This window comes from Pelecanus crispus, chromosome 9 (genome assembly GCF_030463565.1).
Source record: "Pelecanus crispus isolate bPelCri1 chromosome 9, bPelCri1.pri, whole genome shotgun sequence".
Lineage (NCBI taxonomy): Eukaryota > Metazoa > Chordata > Aves > Pelecaniformes > Pelecanidae > Pelecanus > Pelecanus crispus.
In genome coordinates, this window is record NC_134651.1 from 20,460,646 (window position 1) to 20,479,208 (window position 18,563).

General features: G+C 42.1%; 1 protein-coding gene across 1 annotated transcript in view; it reads right to left on the minus strand.

The window, feature by feature from the left end:
* Positions 1 to 18,563, minus strand: part of NYAP2 (neuronal tyrosine-phosphorylated phosphoinositide-3-kinase adaptor 2) — a 147,518-nt gene that overhangs the window by 57,847 nt on the left and 71,108 nt on the right. The window contains exon 3 of the mRNA XM_075717062.1: positions 995 to 2,092. Within this exon, the coding sequence (XP_075573177.1) occupies positions 995 to 2,092 (1,098 nt within the window). The remainder of the gene's footprint in view (positions 1 to 994; positions 2,093 to 18,563) is intronic.

Sequence of the window (18,563 nt, forward strand, 5' to 3'; positions counted from 1 at the left end):
GAGAGCTTTTCCGTTAGGCAGGTGTCAAGAATTCGAAGTCATAAACTGATTTTACTGAAGTTGGAGGAGAAAGCATACTCAGCCCACTTTGCACTCTGACAAACAGTGTTGTGGCTACCTTCTACTCCAAGACGTTGTCTTTGGCACCACTGAACAGGAATGTTTTTCAACATAAATACTGGTGCCAGGTTCTGCTTTCACTGACACCTGTGACTCCTGCTGATTTCAGTAGGAGTTTCCATATTTCGCTAGCTCAGAAATAGGTGTACATTGTGTAAACCTGAATGCATATGGGATAACGATTTTATGATACAGTATATGAAAAGTCAATATTGGCCTAAGGTTTTCCTGCACAACTTCCTCCCGTGCTTTTCTCTGTGTGCGGGTAATGTGTTATAACTCATGTTGGTTTTCAGATCGATTCACAGTGTGGCCTCCCAACCAGTCACACTAGCACAGCTGAAAGAGATACTCTGGCACAGTACGGAAGGAGGCAGTGGGAAGGAGAAGAATGGTTTAAGCTGGTACCTCTGGTTGCCATCATACACGTCGTGATCAGTGGCCAAGTTAAGGGTGATCAATGGATCTTTGCCAAAAAAACACTACTGTTTGGTTATTTTGCTACAAGCTGCTTGCACAATTACTGTGCCTTAGCATCCATCAAGAAAGGAACAATGTGACGTGGTGGGAAGATCCCAACTCACATGGGACCCTTACAACTGTGGAAAAGTTAATGAAAACTGACTCCTTTTGCAAGACCAAGCCATGAATTGTACTTCTGTAGTGCAGTATGCATACTTGGAAATCTTAAAAATATAACAATATGAAGACTAAAGCAATTTTAACAATATACACTTTTCTTCCCATTACAAGAAATTTATATAAGGAATTCAGACTTCTGAGGTATTTGATTTTTGCAAGTGTTTGATTTAGTAAAATATAATGAAAGATACTATACAAGGAAGAACAAGGAAAAATTACATCAAGAACTTACTTTCTGCAGGTTCCTTAGATCTTCTACCACTGGAGGACTTCCTCAGGAGACTTCGTCCTGAGGTAAAGAGGCTGGTTAGTTCCTCCAGAGGACTGGTGGGTGTCCGAGAACGGGAACCACTCTGAGATGATGACCCGTAGGTACTGACCGAGGCATTTACCATCTTTCCTCCTTCTTGCAATGTGTTTCTGGCTGTAGAATGAGGCACTGATGGAGAGCTTCTTGAGAGACTTCCTGAATGTACAGAGTCATAAGGTGGAGGTCTTTTGAGGCTTAAGGGGGTAAGAGACCTACCCATACTGACAGGAGAAGGTGAGGCAGAGTGACTTTTAGGATAACCATGTGGAGACTGTGTTCTGTATAAGGTAGAAGGATGAGGAGGTGAGGAGGTGTGCCCAGGGGTGCTAGTTCCATGAGATACTGTCTGATCTTTCTCCAGTTTTTGATGGCCTGGTGTATGAGGTGGCAGTGAAGATGGAGAAGCTCCAGCTTGTTGTTTGATGTAAGACACATTTTCTAAAACGGGTAGCTTTGTGACCTCTAGTGGAGTTAGAGGAGACTCATCAGAATTTGGGGAACACTGCACTGGTGCTGGTGGGAACACCAGCAGTGGAGGTCTGTGAGAAAGCAGATTTGGAAATGGTGGGGGTATATCACAAAGCAAGCCCTTGGGAGTAGATGGCACCGAAGACTTGGTGAAATCTAAGTCAGGCACTGTGGGAGTAGCACACTGAGAAGAACAAGTGTGATGGTCATATTCACATTGACATTTTGAATCTTGGCCTACATCATCAAATATAGGGTATTTCATCTCCTCATAGACTGCTTCGCTTTGGTCATCCTCGTCTTTTTTGAAGTCTCTGAGAATATTCCCAACCATTTCAATATAAACAGGCTCTTCTTCCTCTGTGTCTGGGGCAGGACTGCTGACCTGCGATAAAGAGGCATCCCTAGTGAGTGTTGTCTTCATAGGGCCATGCTTTTTGATATATGTTTCATCAAAAGATGTGCTTAGCTGAGTGTTTGGATTTCGTTTCGGCTTAGGAGGTGGAATCTTCTTTGTGTATTCATCACTGTGAGGTCTTGGTTTGGCAGACACTGAAAATGGAACAAAATATAAATTCATCAGAAGTATGTAACACACTTTGTCAACCCTAGGATCTCTGTTACAGTGTCATAATTCTGGAATGGATTTCCTGGGACCAGCCCATTGCGGGTTTTCTCTGGTATTACACCAGTAGAACACTATAAAAATAACACCCTATTCAAAACACTCCTAATCTTCCCCCAGAATGCTCTGACACTCCAGTATTAAGTAGCTAGTGAGCACTTCCCTTCCTCCAAGATATCTTTTCTCTCCCAAATTCTTTGGACAGGGGACTTTCCATTTTTAAATATTATGTTTTTCAAGTATCACTGTGGGATTTTAAAGACCCAAAGAGTTGCCAATGACTTAAAATTAAGTATCTAAATGAACTCCTTATGGCTGCAAGAGAACAGTTAAGATCCTGGACATACATACTGGAATGACAGTGATGCAACTCTGCAGTGACACAGTGATGAATCAAGACCTTTTTATTTATAGTAACTTCTTGCATAAAGCACAACAATTCTCTCACCACTGACTGAGAAAGAAAACACTTAGATACAAACACTGTAAAATTTGCTATTGGGATAATCCTAATAATTTATCTGGACTCTATCCTATTAACAAGACTTCAGTGAAGTCAAGGGGGAATAAAGTATCTCACAGATTCAGATCCTTCCCAAACAGGTTACTTCTAGAAACAATAGACCATTTTGTCTTTGAAATTATAAATAAAAACATTGTGATGAAATTCATTTGAAATGAGAGGTCAGGGGTTTCTTAGAAATTATCCTTTATGAATTAAACAATAAAGAAACTCATGGAAATTGTATTTTGTTCACTTTGCATAAACAGTTAATAAAACATCTCATTAAATGTTGGGGTTAATAAAATGCCTTATTGTATGTTTGGGTGAAGTCAGGTTTTATCCTAAGCGGATAAACTTAACTTACTCCTAAACTTACTCAGAAACAAAATTTACCACATGCCCTAAACCTAATTTATATTCCTGTAAGGTAAATAGTTCTTGCATTGAAAGCCTTGATACCTCATTGCTAAGTTTCCCAATTTAAAAAAAATCCTAAAATACAGGCCAGTTTAGAATGGCAGCTTTCTTGTCTTACCAAACTTTGCTGCTCCTTGCAATTCACTGCTACAGATCTGCCACTGCAAACTCAGTGCTCAGAGAAATTTCCAGACACCTGCTGCTTACCCATCAGAAAACAGCCAACAAATTTTTAACATTAAACCAAGCAGGCAGTGCTCATGGAGTTAAAAACCCTCTTTTAGAAACAGCCTCAAACATATTACTAAAGCCAGCAGTGAGGCACTGCTCTACTAGCTGAAAGACAGTATTTTGACAGTCTGCGAGGATGCCAGCTTGAGGCTGGAAGAAGCCTGCATTACAGCACCTTACTAGCACCTTACTGATTTGGTGAGTATCAGAGGAGAATTCAAACATAGTGTTATCACTTGGTCCCACTTCTGCTTTGATCTGCTAAATAACCTCTCTTCAGTTCTTACAAGGCATAGCAAGAAGGCAGGTGTTAAACAAGATTCCAGTTTTGTTTAGGAATAAGGAGCTGTGAATGTAAGCGTGTGCACATATATGAAGTAATGAGACCACTCTTCGCCAACAGCATTTGTTTAAGCTTAATGTATAACTAAGGTACAACAAAGCAGAAAGAAAAAGAAATCATGCCAGAATTATTAAAAAAAAAACCAAAACCAAACCTTAAAAGATTATATTATGCTTCCATTATGGTTCCAATTAATGTGTTCCAATTTGCAGCAGGCTAGGGACATGCAAAAGCTACCACAGATAAGAGTATTTGGTAGCTTGATAGTTTTTCACTATGTGGATATATCCTCATGCACTCTAAGTTTGTCTTTTTAATTAACCCAAATTAATTTTTGGTGCAGCCAAAGGAAAGGGTGCAGCCAGAAATAGACGTATAATGCAAATCAACTTCTGGCTTCGTGGCTGGTGCCATCGTGAGGGTTTTGGCTTTTATGACAACAGGACATTCTTCAATGACTATAGCCTGTTAGAGACGGATGGGATCCACCTGTTTAGAAGAGGCAAGGGAATCTTTGGCAGCAGGCTGGCCAACCTGGTGAGGTGGGCTTTAAACTGAAGGACTTGGGGGCAGGGTACAAAGTGTCAATGCTCATGCCATTGCAACCAACTGGGGAATAAGCCAGGCCAACCAGAGCAGCAACATGTTCCTTAGCTGCCTCCCAAGATGACCAGAAGACCAACTACCTCAAGTGTGTGTATACTAATGCACGCAGCCTGGGGAACAAACAGGAGGAACTGGAGCTCCGTGCCCAGTCAGAAAGTTATGATATCATAGGAATAACTGAAACATGGTGGGACAACTCACATGACTGGAGGATTGTGATGGATGGCTATAGGCTGTTTTGTAAAGACAGGCAGGGAAGAAGAGATTTGGAAGAGATGTCAAAGAGGTGTTAAAAGAGAACTTTGAATGTACAGAAGTCAACTCTGGTGATTGTGGAAGCCCTATCAAATGCCTCTGGGTCAAGATCAGAAGGGTCACCTCCAAGGGGGACCTTATAGTAGGCATCTGTTACTGACCTCCAAACCAAGACAGTAAGGCCAACAAAGCAATACTTGGGTCATTTAAGCAAGCTTTGTGTCAACAGAACCTGGTTCTTATGGGTGACTCCAACTACCCAGACATTTGTTGGAAGAACAATACAGCAGCTCACATGTCATCCGTCAAGTTCCTAGAATGCAGAGGACTGCTTCCTCATACAAATGTTAGATGTGCCAACCAGGAATGAAGCATTGCTGGGCTTGCTACTCACAAACTAAGAAAACCTGCTTTATAAAATCTCAGCCACTCAGTTGGCTGCAGTAATCACACTATTGTGGGGTTTGGGATCCTGCTGAGCGTGCTGAAGGTTAGTACTAAGACAAAGGTTTTAGATTTTAAAAGAGCAAACTTCAGCTTGCTCAGAGCTTAGTTGGGAGGGATTCTGCGGGAAGTTTCCATGGAGGGTAAAGGAGCTAGCAAGTCCTGGGAGTTTTTCAAGAATGCTCTCCTGGAAGCACAAAAACAGCTCATCCCCTTTAAAGGTAAGGGAAGTAGGCAGAGCAAGAGACCCCCTTGGCTTAACTGTGAGCTTCTGAGTCTGCTCAAAACCAAAAGAGAAGCATAGCAGAGATGGAAAATCGAATGAATACCCATTGAGAACTACAAGGGCATTACCAAGGTGTGCAGAAATGCAGTTAGAAAGCAAAAGCTCAGCTTGGATTGAAATTGGCCAGAGGTGTCAGAAACTAGAAGAAAGGCTTCTTTGGGTATGTAAACAACAAGCAGAAACAGAAGGAAAATATTGGCCTGCTGTTAAACAGGAGAGGTGAATTAGTCACCAACAATGCTGAAAACACGGAGATTCTCAACACTTTCTTTGCTTCTGTCTTTACCAGCACTTTTGGGCCCCAGGCCTTGGAAACAAAAATCCAGGTTGCTGGAAACACAGACCCACCATCAGTGAAGGAAGAGTTGGTATGTGAACTATTACAGGAGCTTGACCCCTCCAAATCTGTGGGCCCTGACATTATCCACCCAAGGGTGTTAAGAGAGCTGGCTGATGTCATTGTGAGGCCACTCTCCATAATCTTTGAGAAGTTGTGGAGACTGGTGGACATCCCAGAAGACTGCAAGAAGGCTAATGTCACCCCTATCTACAAGAAGGGCTTAAAGGAGGATCCAGGAAATTACAGGCCCTTTAGTCTTCAGTCCCTGGGAAAGTTATGGAACAAATCCTCCTGGGGGCTATCACAAGTCAAATGAAGCACATGATTGGCAAAAGCCAGCAGAGATTCACCAAGGGCACATCGTGTTTGACAAACCCAATTGCCTTCTATGACGAAGTAACCTGCTCAGTTGATGCGGGATGAGCCGTGGACATCGTCTACCTGGATTTCTCCAAGGCTTTCCATACAGTTTCCCACAGCCTCCTCCTAGAGAAACTGATGTGTTACAGTCTAGACAAGTCATCTGTGCGGTAGGTGAGGAACTGGCTGACAGGCTGCACCCGGAGGGCGGTGGTAAATAAATCCTTTTCAAACTGGTAACCTGTCACAAGTGGGGTACCACCCAGGGATCAATATTGGGCCCAACAGTGTTTAGTATCTTCATAAGCGATCTGGATGATGGGATCAAGTGTACCCTGATGAAGTTTGCCAATGATACCAAACTTAGTGGGGAAGTGAACACTTCAGAAGGGAGAGCCACCCTGCAGGAAGACCTAGATAGGCTGGCAGAGTGGGCTAACAAGAGCCTTATGAAGTTCAACAAGGTCAAGTGTAAGGTCTTGCACCTGGGAAAACATAATCCAAGAGTGCAGCACAGGCTGGGATCTACCCAGCTGGGGAGCAGCTCTGTGGAAAGGGACCTGAGGGTCCTGGTGGCTCAATATAAGTGAACAGTGTGCTGCTGCGGCAAAGAAAGCCAACATATGCTGGGTTGCATCAACAAGGGCATCACCAGCAGAGATAAAGAAGTCATTATCCCACTCTACTCAGCCCCTGTCAGGCCACACCTGGAACACTGTGTTCAGTTTTGGTCTGACTCCTTTTTACAAGGAGTCACATGGAAAAGACAAGGGGTAATGGATACAAGCTACTGCTGGGGACATTTCCATTGGACACAAGAGGAAAATTTTCACAATAACAGTAATCAGCCATTGGAATAATCTCCCCAGGGAAGTAGTGGAATCCCCAACATTGAACACTTCTAAGATTCAGCTGGACAGGGTGCTGAGCCATCTTGTCTAGACATGCTTTTGCCAAGAAAGGTTGGACCAGATGATCCTTGACATACCTTTCAAGCTGGTATTCTATGATTCTAGGAATTTTCTTGAATGTGTTAGGATAGACTTTTGGGAATGAGATGTAGGCTACCAGAATCATTTGGGCTTTGTAGAAAATATTACTCCTAATGTATTTGACAATACTTGCAGATTTTTCTTGCCATGCTTCCAGCTACATCACTATTTCCTTTCTGTTTCATCTGTTATCTGTATATTATGTTCATATACATTCTACTGACAGAAACTTGATCTCAGTCCTCTCTCCACACCTCTGTTAATCTGATTTACAACCCTGCCAAAAACAATCTTCTTCAGATTGCTGTCATTAAAATGAAGAGAGAGTCAATGAGACTGGCACAAACTGCCTGATCATTTCTGAACATGTTGCCCAGGACCTGAACTCTACTTTAAACTGGCTGAAGGATTACAGACCTTGCTGCATTTGAAATTGTGTATCTTGTATACAGAGGCTTCCTACAGTCTTCAGTTCCCTGTGCATCATGCTACCATCCTTAATGGATACCTGACATACAAATGTTTCCCACTTCTCTGACTTCCTCAGACCCCTGTTCCCTATGCTGTCTTCTACATCTCCTGTGCTATGGGTGTCACACTGAGAATGTGCTCTGTCTCATAGCCATATCCCCACTCTTCCATCTCTTTATCTGGAGAGATGTTAATGATGGACAAAGTAATCAAAAGATGCTCTTGTGCTGGAGGTCATTCATGGCTAGTGTTAATTGGTATTTTTACCTAAGAAGAGCTAAAAGTGGCTAAGAGTACTGTGTTTTCAAAGAAATTGCTAGAAATAGCATATTTTGCCTCTTCCCACCTTCCATTTTCACAGTTTTTATCCAACTGATGAGGTTCTGCCCCATGGTCTAGACCTGTCCTTAGGTGTTGGAGTTTGCATATACAACATTCACAAGTTATTACATTACAGATGAGGAAATGAGAAATGTCATGGAAAAATGATTGACATTCTGCCATCTAGGCTTGTGAAGTATTTTTGCACGGGTTGAAATTAAGTACCGTAGTGACACACACAGCATTCTCATATGCCATTGCATGATATGTAGCATTAGCCTAAAATATCTTGGTGACATTATTAACAAAAAGGTCAAATGACCCAGTCTTGCTGTATGATACACACAGCAAAACATGACAAGGTGAAAGATTTAATTTCCATTTTCTATTAAAAGCATTTTTTCCTCTGCCGCATTTTATTTTATTAAAGCATCTATTTCCAGGAGGTGGTATGTTACTGAGATCTTTTCCCTCCTTGACAAACTGGACTTTTCAAACTAAAATTTGAAAGTAAATGCTATAAATATTTTATAAACCTTATAAAGGTATAGAGGTACCTCCTATATGCTACATGGAGCAGGAATATTTGGTGCTATAAGACTTCCTAGCGAAAATATACAGGCAAATGGATAGGGTAAATAGCAAAGGAATCCTTTTATCGTGACTGGGAACAGAGGAACTGCTCAACACCTACTGGGAACTCTCTTCAGGTGCAGTAGGCCATTCAGGAGGCAAACCAAATTAGCTTTAAGAAGGCTATGATGCAAGACACTTACATTTATTTAACAAAGGTTTCTACTCTGAAACTCAGCTCCATTGCAAGGGCTGAACTCTATGGCACACCCGATAATGGAATATGGATCATGAACTACTGCTCCAGCCCAGAACAACAGAGGAAAAAACCAGGAATCCTGCAACCTAACAGAGCAGTGCAAAGCTAATGAAAGGAGCAGGGAGTATTTGTACAGTTCCTGTGTTACCAACATTTGGCAGGAATAAATGTGCATGAATGCAGAAGCCCTGGCAAGATCCCATAGCCAATGAAAGGAGACTGTTTGGCAACCTCCACAGAGAAACAGGCAAGATTGCTTTAAGTACTTGACATTTATCAGGCAGAAAAAGCATTTGGTGCCTGCTGGGAACATAAACTCCTATGAAAAGCAAACCATGCTGACATATTGGTGATACACATAGTGCTGTGTTGTCTGCTCCAAACATGGAGTAATTAAGTGCTTTTCAACATGGATTACTACGTCCTTGGTACAACTGTCGCCAGTAGCTTGCCTTGAGACTCTGCCACTCATACATCAGAGCACATGGGGCCCATCCCAAAGCTAAATGGAAGAAATGAAAGTGAGGACTATTCCTCTCCCTGCCAGGTGCAACTTCTCTTAAACAGCCACGTCAAAGTGCACCACAAAGCTGTTGTGAGTGCTTCTATTACAGACACACACACGCACAAGAGACCGCAAGGTCTGTGAGGAGTTCAAGCCAACCGGAGGCGATCAGAGGAAGATGCTCAGCAACTGCTACATGCTCCTCTGCCCTCACAGGAGATGCCCTGGCTGTGGAGGCTGTGGGATCTTGGGTTCCTATGCTAGTGGCTCCTTTTTTGCATCAGAACTGCCCAAACTACCACAGTTAATAAACTGGAGGCATGATGATCCTTGCAAACAAAACTGAACTTCATGGAGTTTACGCTGCTTGGGCAGGAACTCTCCGTGTTTAATAGCATCCTACTACCAAGCAATTATCTAGCTCTAATAAACTGCAAGTGAAACAAAACATGCAGGCTGTAATAACTTCAGTTCTCATCTAGAAGCAAGAAGCACAGTGCTTAAAATAGCCTTACGGAAGCCCTACTGAATAAGCAGAACATGACATTTTTGAAATGAGATATTTGTAGCACAAAGGTTACGCATAGCTTTCAGACATGCCCAGATAATCTGCCTCTCATAGTTAATTTTGGAAATACCGAATGCTTCTGGTCATCTTATCCTTCTGAAATATTTTTTTACTCTTTAAGGACAGACTGAAATATGAAAATATGTTATCAGATTGTGTTTTATAATTTGCTCTCTGTATAAGGAATGAGTGAAAAAGTCTAAAAACTAAAATTAATTTTGTCATTTTCCATTGTCCTTTGGGTGTTTACCAGCTTTTGCAGTTCAGAGACCGAGCTGATTTATTGTGCTGTTCACCATAACAAACAGAAGAAAAATACATGTAACAGGAAAATTCCTCCCTTTCAATTTCTACAAGAGGCATTCAATTTCTTTCTAAATGAAGGAATGATTTGGGGCCTAAAAATTTTTAACACTCTTAAAAATGTTGCTTTAAATGCAGAAGGAATAAATCTTGCTGTATTTTGAGGGATACCTCTATCAAAAAGAGCCTCCAGGAATGAAAGGAAATAGAATTTCTTTAATTGAACCCTGAATGTGCTGGATACTGAATTGAAGATGCACAGATTCCGATTTACATCACATAATTCAACAGAGAAAATCCATCTCTAGGGTAGCACAGAACCTGTATATATGTGTGTGTGTGTGTGTGCACACGTGAGTTCAAGACTATGAGTAACCCCACTGGCTTTAATGAAATGAACTGCTTGTTCTCAGTTGCACATGATCTTCAGTGCATTTGTGCACCAGTGCTTTTATTGGGTTGGATTTCATTATCTCTGCAGATGAAGTTTGAATATTCTTAGTGAAAATGAATTTAAAAAGGCGCAGTCCTCTGAACTGTGCAAAAGATCGGCACTCAGGAAACCTGAGTTTAATTCATCTCTTTGTCACAGGCCACAGGGCCTCGTCTGTCATTTTACCCCTTAATTCCACTTTCACCATCTATCTTTTGCCAGTTTAGGCTCTAAGGTATTTTACACAAGTTTTTTATTTTAATTTATTTGTTTTTATCCATCCTTGCACAGTGGTTCCCATCATTGGAAAGCAACAGTAGAAAACAAAAGCAAATTTAAATGCGTCTATTGGAGACATGCAGAGATGAACATGCATCTTTTGTTCTCCAACAAATTTTGAAGGCAAATGTTCCTGCGCTGTGAACAGCCATAAAATATACACACAAAGATTCATCTTAGCAAATGACTGTAGAAACGTCATCACTAGGTTGAAGTAACATCAGAGAATGTATGTCTGTTATGAAAAAAAAGGCTGTCAAAACAGCATTGTCCTCATGGACACAAGTCCTTTCTCTGCAGGTTACCTTTTCCTTTTCTAAAAGATGCTAGTAGGAAAAAGCAAAGAGGGAAAGACCATGGAAGGAATAAAAGAACCATCAGATTCATTCAAACAACTTTGCAAGCAATACGTGGTTTCAGCACAATGATTTCATGCAGTACCTGTTTCTGCCCCCTCCTGAAGCTATTAGCTCTTACTGGAAATTATTTGGGCATTTAAAGAGGACAAGACTCTACTGAAAATGAAAGGACTAAAGGACAGCGTTATAAAATAATACTGACGTGCTACTCAGATGTCTCAAGGCTATGATTAAGCAGACTTCTTCAAAAGTATTCAGGTCCCTTTATTTTGGCTACAACTTCTTTCAGCTTTTAAAATTATTGATTTCTGCTCTAACTCAAAGTGGTGGAAACCTAGTGACTTCAGTAGTGATATTCCAGAATTAAACACCAGTATAACAGGGAGCAGAATTGGGCCCTGCAGTTAAATTCAGTTCTGCATTAATCCAACAACAGAACTACTGCAACTGATAGGCACCATTGCTGAAGACATGCTGCTGCGAGATTCAGCTTAGGGCCGTATATCTGGGCCACAAAACCAAATTCTCAGCCCCAACACCACAGCTCCTTACACACAATTTATGCCAAGGTAGCCATACCTGCCTGGGATTCACAAAAGCCAGCCTACTGCTCTAACTGCCCTGCCGCCAGAGCCTCCTCCCAGCATGGCAGGGGATGCAGGTCCTTTCCTCTGCATCATCACGACAAGGGCAGATCCAGAGATGCCAGGACATTTCAAAAACTTTGGAGTATCAGCATGCTGGAGAGTCCCTCCCCAAACTGGTACACTCCAGAGCAGACTGACTTCCAGGTTTTCTCCTCCATAGCCCACCACTTCTCTGTGCATCTGCCTGACACACTGAGCTGTGCTTATTACCCCTTCCCACAGTGAAAAGGTCTCCAAAGCTTTCAGGAAATTACAAAGCAACTAAGCCTCCTTTTGAATGCTGAGCCTCGTGCTTTCATATATTTTGAACTTCTCATCCTAGTTCTTTTAAAGAATGAGTAATTGGTGTCCCTGATTTTTCCAGATAACATTGAATAGGCAAAGAAAAAAAGAAGAGAGAGTGTTTGAGAAATAATTAGAAATTATTTGCAATCAAGCCTTTCTGTACTATTCACTGAAGCTAAAAGTTATTGTCAGTCAGCACAGCCCTGGAAAGGCAGAAAAGGCAAGATTTTAGATAAGTAAGAAAAGAAAAGTCAATTTGAATCATCCTCCTTTTACAGGAAAACTGATGAACTGAGTGCAAGTGGAGGTGAACAAAAAATCTCACAGCAACTTCTTTTAGGTTGCAATGATTTCTGAGTATCGTTTTAGAAAAATATCCTTGAACTAATATGCCCAGAAACAAGGGGCCAGGATCTGTGGCATTACATGGGTGTAAGTTACAGCAGTTCCAGTGGAAGCAGGCTCTGAGAAGGGAGAGGTGGGAGGATTCCTGGGGAAGTGGGAATGAGCGTGAAGGATCCTCACACTGCCCACACATGCACTATTGCTGAAATGCTGGTTTGTTCTGTTTCAGTTAGCCTGCAGTCTGCATATGCAAAACAGATTTTGCAGCCAGTGCAACAGTAGCAATAAAAAATTTTGTAACTGTATATAATCTGAAGGAATTCTAGATATAGAAAGGCAATTGGCATGGGAATTTATCAATCGCAAGCATCATTAGATGAATTACATGAAGACTCTGAATCATGCTTGCAGAGAAATTAATTTACAAAGCGTATGTGCTTGTTTGCTGGTGGCTCTAGCACTCTACTGCAGGAACCTATACAGGGGCGGAGCACTGAAGAGTTAAACATGGTCACAGCAGAGCACAGAAAACCAGCCACAGATCAGCAACACGAGTAAAGCCCTTCAGTTTTAAAGCGGCATTTATGCTATCTTGACTGTCATCTTGGAGATGAAACCTGAACAGCTTTTGCTGTTTTACTGTAAATTAACTGTTATTGCTCTATTCTTACCGCTACCCACAAACTGACTGCACTTCACGCTGAGAACGATGTGTGACATCAGCCCCCGCCACCCAGCATCTTTGTTGCGGTGCAGCTATTAGAGCTCAGTTCTCATAGCTGTCATCCTGCGCTACCTGCCCCCTCTCCCTCTCTTGCATTCCCCAAGTATCACACAGAAGATGGTGAGGCTCTGCATTTTGTCTGACTGAGTTTCTACAGGCCAGGCCATGTGATGACTGCAAATGCAGCAGCATTTCTGTTGACCTGCAGAAAGGAAAGATCTCCTTTCTGCTCAGAAGGGGATGCTTCTGGGTATGTGTGAAGAGCTAAGTCCCACTGACATGCGCTTTAGATACCTCTATCATATGAGCTTGGTATGTAGTGGACACCACTATGATAACAGTAAGCCTTTGAGGGCTGAGCTGCTTATTTCTCTATTATCTGCTGCCCAAAGGGCACAGAGGGCCTCTGTGGTATCATTTGGCAATGTTCATGTAAACAGAGGCATACTCCAGTCTAAATGCAACTCCTGACTCCACAGGAACTCCACTGCTATTGATTACTAGCTATCATAGCTGAGGGAGATGATGTGGGAAATCACTTGCTGGACTTCCATGACCACCTTGGAGAAAGTACGGTACAGGGGCTTTCTGACCCAGTACTCACAGACACACTGAATGAATCACAGAATAGAATAATAGAATTGTTTAGATTGGAAAAGACCTTTAAGATCATCAAGTCCAGCCATTAATCTAACACTACCAAGACTACCACTAAACCAGTTAAGGGTAGAGTAATAATTAATTTCATGTTTCCTGGCTTGGTGGCTAGATTATTTTTTAATGAAAGTAAAACTAGGAATCATTAAGGTTGGAAAGGACCTCTAAGATCATCAGTCCAACCATCAACCCAACACTGCCATGCCCACTAAACCGTGTCCCAAAGTGCCTAAGAGTTCCTGGCTCTGGGTGATTTCTAAATCCAGTATCTGCACCAAATAGTGGACTCTTGAAATGATTTACAGGGAAAACGGGAAAGAAGGAAATCAAGCTAGAGAAGGAGCAAATGCTTAATGAAACAGTAACTTTAGCTCACCTACTTCATTTATCTAGAAAAATGGTCTTCATTTGCTCACTTGATTTAATTGTTGCTTTGGTTCACAAACATCCTGTCTAGAACGCTAGTGGTGACTATATGCAAAGACTTGAATAATTTGTCTGGAGATATGAGACCCTTCATTTTTTAGATCCACAGTAACACCTATCTTCTACTTACAGATACAATAAGTAGGTCAAATCCATTACTTGCTTACATAAGTAGCAATCTGCTTGCAGAGCTTCTGAAATGGTTGCAGCCCATTAAATCTAGCTGGCAGACCTACCGAGGTGATACTGTGCATAATACTGACCTCTTGGGGACTCCAACATGAAACACACTGTGTCCAACTATTCCACAGGCATGGCAGCCCCACAAATGCTCCTGCGCTTCCTCAGCATCTCCCACCAGCAACAGCGAACCAACAGATTCCTCTAACCTCCTCTCCCCGAGAAATTTTGTGGGCTTTGTACAATTCTCTTCCTTGAGGCTATTGTATAAAAAGCCTCTTGCTGCTGCTGAATGACACATCTGGCAACCCTTCCACCATGGATCTCACATTTCAAAACAAAGCACAAGGTCGATTGCAGGGGTCAAATGAGTCACCACAGCAGGAGCATCGAGAAAGCAAATAAGCCCCAATGTTCATCTAAAGGGGCACTTTTGCCTCTACCGAAAGGACACAAGGTGACCCTGCAGAAGCAGTTCCTGCAGGTTGTCACTGAGTATCTTTTGGGTGAATATGATGATAGCTGAAGTGGACAGAGCATTGTCAGAGCAGCTCACAGGCAGGCAGTAGTGCCTGGAGATGTAACAGCTCTGTGGTCAGAGGCTGAGCGTTACTGAAATAATCAATTGGCTTTAGGAAAAGAGCCTCACAGCTATTCATTTTACTTCCATCTCGATAGGGGTGACTCCTCTCTCCTCCTCAACTCTAAGTGTTGAAAAAATTACAGAAGCCACATGTTATCAACTGCCTCCCACTCAGAGCTTCTCTGTGTGCCTGGCATCTGTCTTTTCATCTTACATTTATTTGCAGAATGGTTTAGTGAAACTGGTAGAGCCTATAATAGTGTTGATCTATAAGGGTCATGCAGCCAGGCCTAATCACCATAAATTCACATGGTATGGCTGTGGTGTACAGTACCATTTTGACAGTGTTGTACGCAGTTCCAGACAAGCTTTGGGAGAGCCCTCTCCTGTTTCAAATGCCAGGCTTAACCTCATTGTGCCACCTGAGAAGTGAGGTGGAGGATGAAAAGAGAAAGATGGAGCACAAAAAGGAACAGAGGAATTGCTGCCAGAAGCTGTTCCTACCTCACCCACGACTGCAGAACCTGTTCAGTTCAACTCACAGGCAGAACTAGTGGGAACAAGAGACTTGATTAGAAACTAACACCCTGCAAAAAAAGGAAAAAAGACCAAGAAGCAGAAGACAGAAGATGGAACAATGAGGAGAAGTGGAGGTCTCTAGCAAAAATGTTTGGAAAGACGAGGTAAATGGAAGGCAATTAAAGCAAGAGCAATATCACAGGCTAAAAGATCTTAGCCAACATCTAAGGGAAGAAGCAGACATCAACTATCAGAGTCTGACTGGAGAGAGAGAGCCAAGATCATCATTTGCTCCCAAAAGCTCTTTACATGAATGAACTGTGTTATTATTTCCCCTTGTCTCTCCCACACTGTGTTTGCAGTGAGCACACACATAGCACTCCCCTCCTCTTCTCTTCCTCTTTTCCTCCTTCCCTTCCATTTTTCCCTTCTCCTTCCCATTTACTTACAGTTTGGACCCATCCAACCTTACAGCACAGCCTGTAAGCCAGCCCTAATGATTCAATTAAGTGCAGAATGCAATGGCATGGGTATAGAGGCAAGTCAATGCTGGTTTTGCCACTGAAAAGCCAGTGACTGCTGAAACTGTTAACCCAGTTATCTTTCTCAGATAACATATCTTATCCTTTCCTTTGCCAAGCAACTTTTCATTGCAAGAAATGCTGCTTTTTATCCTATCTTGCAGCTGTTGAAGTTCCCCATGAAGACTGAACTAAGATCTACTCCCACTGTCACTAGGACACAGGGATGCATCCATGCTTTGAGCAGTTGCACCGCCACAGGAAACAAGAAGCTATTGCTATAACCCAGTGTTTACAGCCTGCTTTGTTTTGCTGTTGCTCAAAAGGAAAGCTCTTTGCAGGAATTCATCCATATCACTGAGGCACAGGCTCTGGTAAAGGACAGCACAGAACAGCTTAAGCTCTGAGGCAGGTTGTTACCTACCATCTCCTGGGACTGTCTGTGCTGTAAACTGATGGCATTCAGCATTTCACAGAGCTGGACCATAATCACAGCCCAGATTTTGCCATCCTTATGCATGAACTGCAGCATCAGTGACACCAACAGGAGGTTGGGAAAGGGAACTTGAGCAGTTCTTATGCTGAGAAGCTGCTTGAAGTCCTCGTTTCCACAGTGACTGCCCTGAGTTCACAAATGAAACCCTGCCAGATGTGTGGAATTTCACATTAAGCAAGGACAGTCTTTTTCACTATTCTTCTCTCCACTGAAAAGCCTCTTTCTACAGTGCTGTTCACAAAAGCACTCACATATGTCCCATTAGCTCAAGTTTTGACTGTGAGCAGAAATACTCTGATCATAAGTTGATTGCAAGCTACCTCACAAAACAAAGCTGTCACTATCTCTATTTTACAAAGGAGGAATCTGGGACACTGAGAGCCAAGTGAAATGCTCAGGATCATCCGAGCCAGTGGCAGGGCTGTGAAGAGCCCTGTTCCTCCACTTACACCACTGGGAGATAGTTAGTATTATTTACAGAAGTCTCCATTTGGCATAACACTTACTCACATGTAAGCATGTATTTGCAGGACTAGGATCTTATGGCAATTAGTCACTGCAGATATTTATCCACAACAGCTGTACAAATTATCTCATCTTTAAGAGAAAATAACAAATAATTCAGAACCACAGAATACCTTGAGCTTCCATGCTTTTGTTTACAAAAAACCTCATATTTAAAAACATAAACAGGCTGGACATATTATCAAGTTTTTGAATCCACACTAGTGGTATAGCTTCAAGTTTGTGCTTGGTGCACATTTGTATGCTTGCTTTTTTTTGGTTGTGGGTTTTTTTTCCTTTTAATCAAAGGGTTACTTACCATCTTATTCACCGAAATCCAAGTATTAAGAGACTTCTATTGTCATAAGCAAAAACCTAACGCCATTAAAACTTTCCCAATTGAGGAGACTTGTGGCATCATCACACTGATCCTAAAGCAAGATTTATAGCCAAGACATCCTTCAGTATTCTACTAAGAGGAAATGTAAGACAGCTCCTTTTGCAGTCATGCATGGAGGGGAAAATGCCAGAAATCTTCTTCATGCCACAAAGCGCTCTTAGGGCCAACGACCTAAAGGTTATAATGCTCCCAACACAGAGCTGAGCCTTTCCAGCTATGTTTGTGCTCAGAGAGTCTTGTACTTGCAGTACTGCTTTTGTTTTACTACTAAACATAAGAGGAGCTGGAATTATTCAATCGTTACATGCAGGCTGGTTGTGCATTTGAAGGCAGAGTATTATTCTTTATTATCTCAGAGAAAGGATGGAAGCCATAGCAAGTATTATACCACCACACTGGAAATGGTGCAGCCAGCTGCAAATCACACTGGACTTTGGGGGATGTGCTTCTTGTTTGACATGCCAGCAGTTCAAATATATGACAACTAAAATTAGCACAAAAATTTGCATGTGCTTGGTTTTTTTTCCCTTGTGCATCTATAAAAAGCGCAGGCTGGTACCCTGTGACCTCCAGGCAAGTTGATGGCATTGCAAAAAAAGAAACTGCTCTGTTGAGCTGTCACTGCTGTGCACGTTATCCCAACACAGCACTCTTTGCACACGTACGAAGTGAAAAGCATGGAGTGCCAAACACAGTTGTAGCATGTCAGGCATATGTTGCTTGGTGTCATCTAGCATTAAGCCAAGTGGAAGAGATGAAAGCAGCAAACCAGTGCACCAACCAAGACTACTATATTCTAACAGCCATTAGAAAGAAATTACCAGTGAAACAGAGGATAGCCATGACTGGATCTCACCTGGAGCCAGACTTAAATCTCTTGGGACGTGATTCTGCTAAGCACTGTGCATTCCCAGTAAAGCCAAGATGAATGTAAGGGTGCGTGGCTCCCCCCAGTATCAACCTCTTGGCGGGAAATGCTATTGAGAGCTCAGTTGTGCTTCACTCATTTGATTGTTTAAGTGAGAACAGAATTAGGGCACAAGTTAAAAATAAGGTAAGACAAAGAGGTGGGAATCCAATGTATTTGCTGTGGAATAAAAAGTGCAGCTGTTTTGTGTTTTTTCCTTTAATTCCAAATGAGTTTTGCCAGACATCTCTATTATCACAGACCAGCTCTGAGAGTAAACAGGGACTTTAGGATTTCAGTCTGATCCTTCAAGCCTTATTTATTTGTCCACAATGCCTTTAACAGACAATGCCA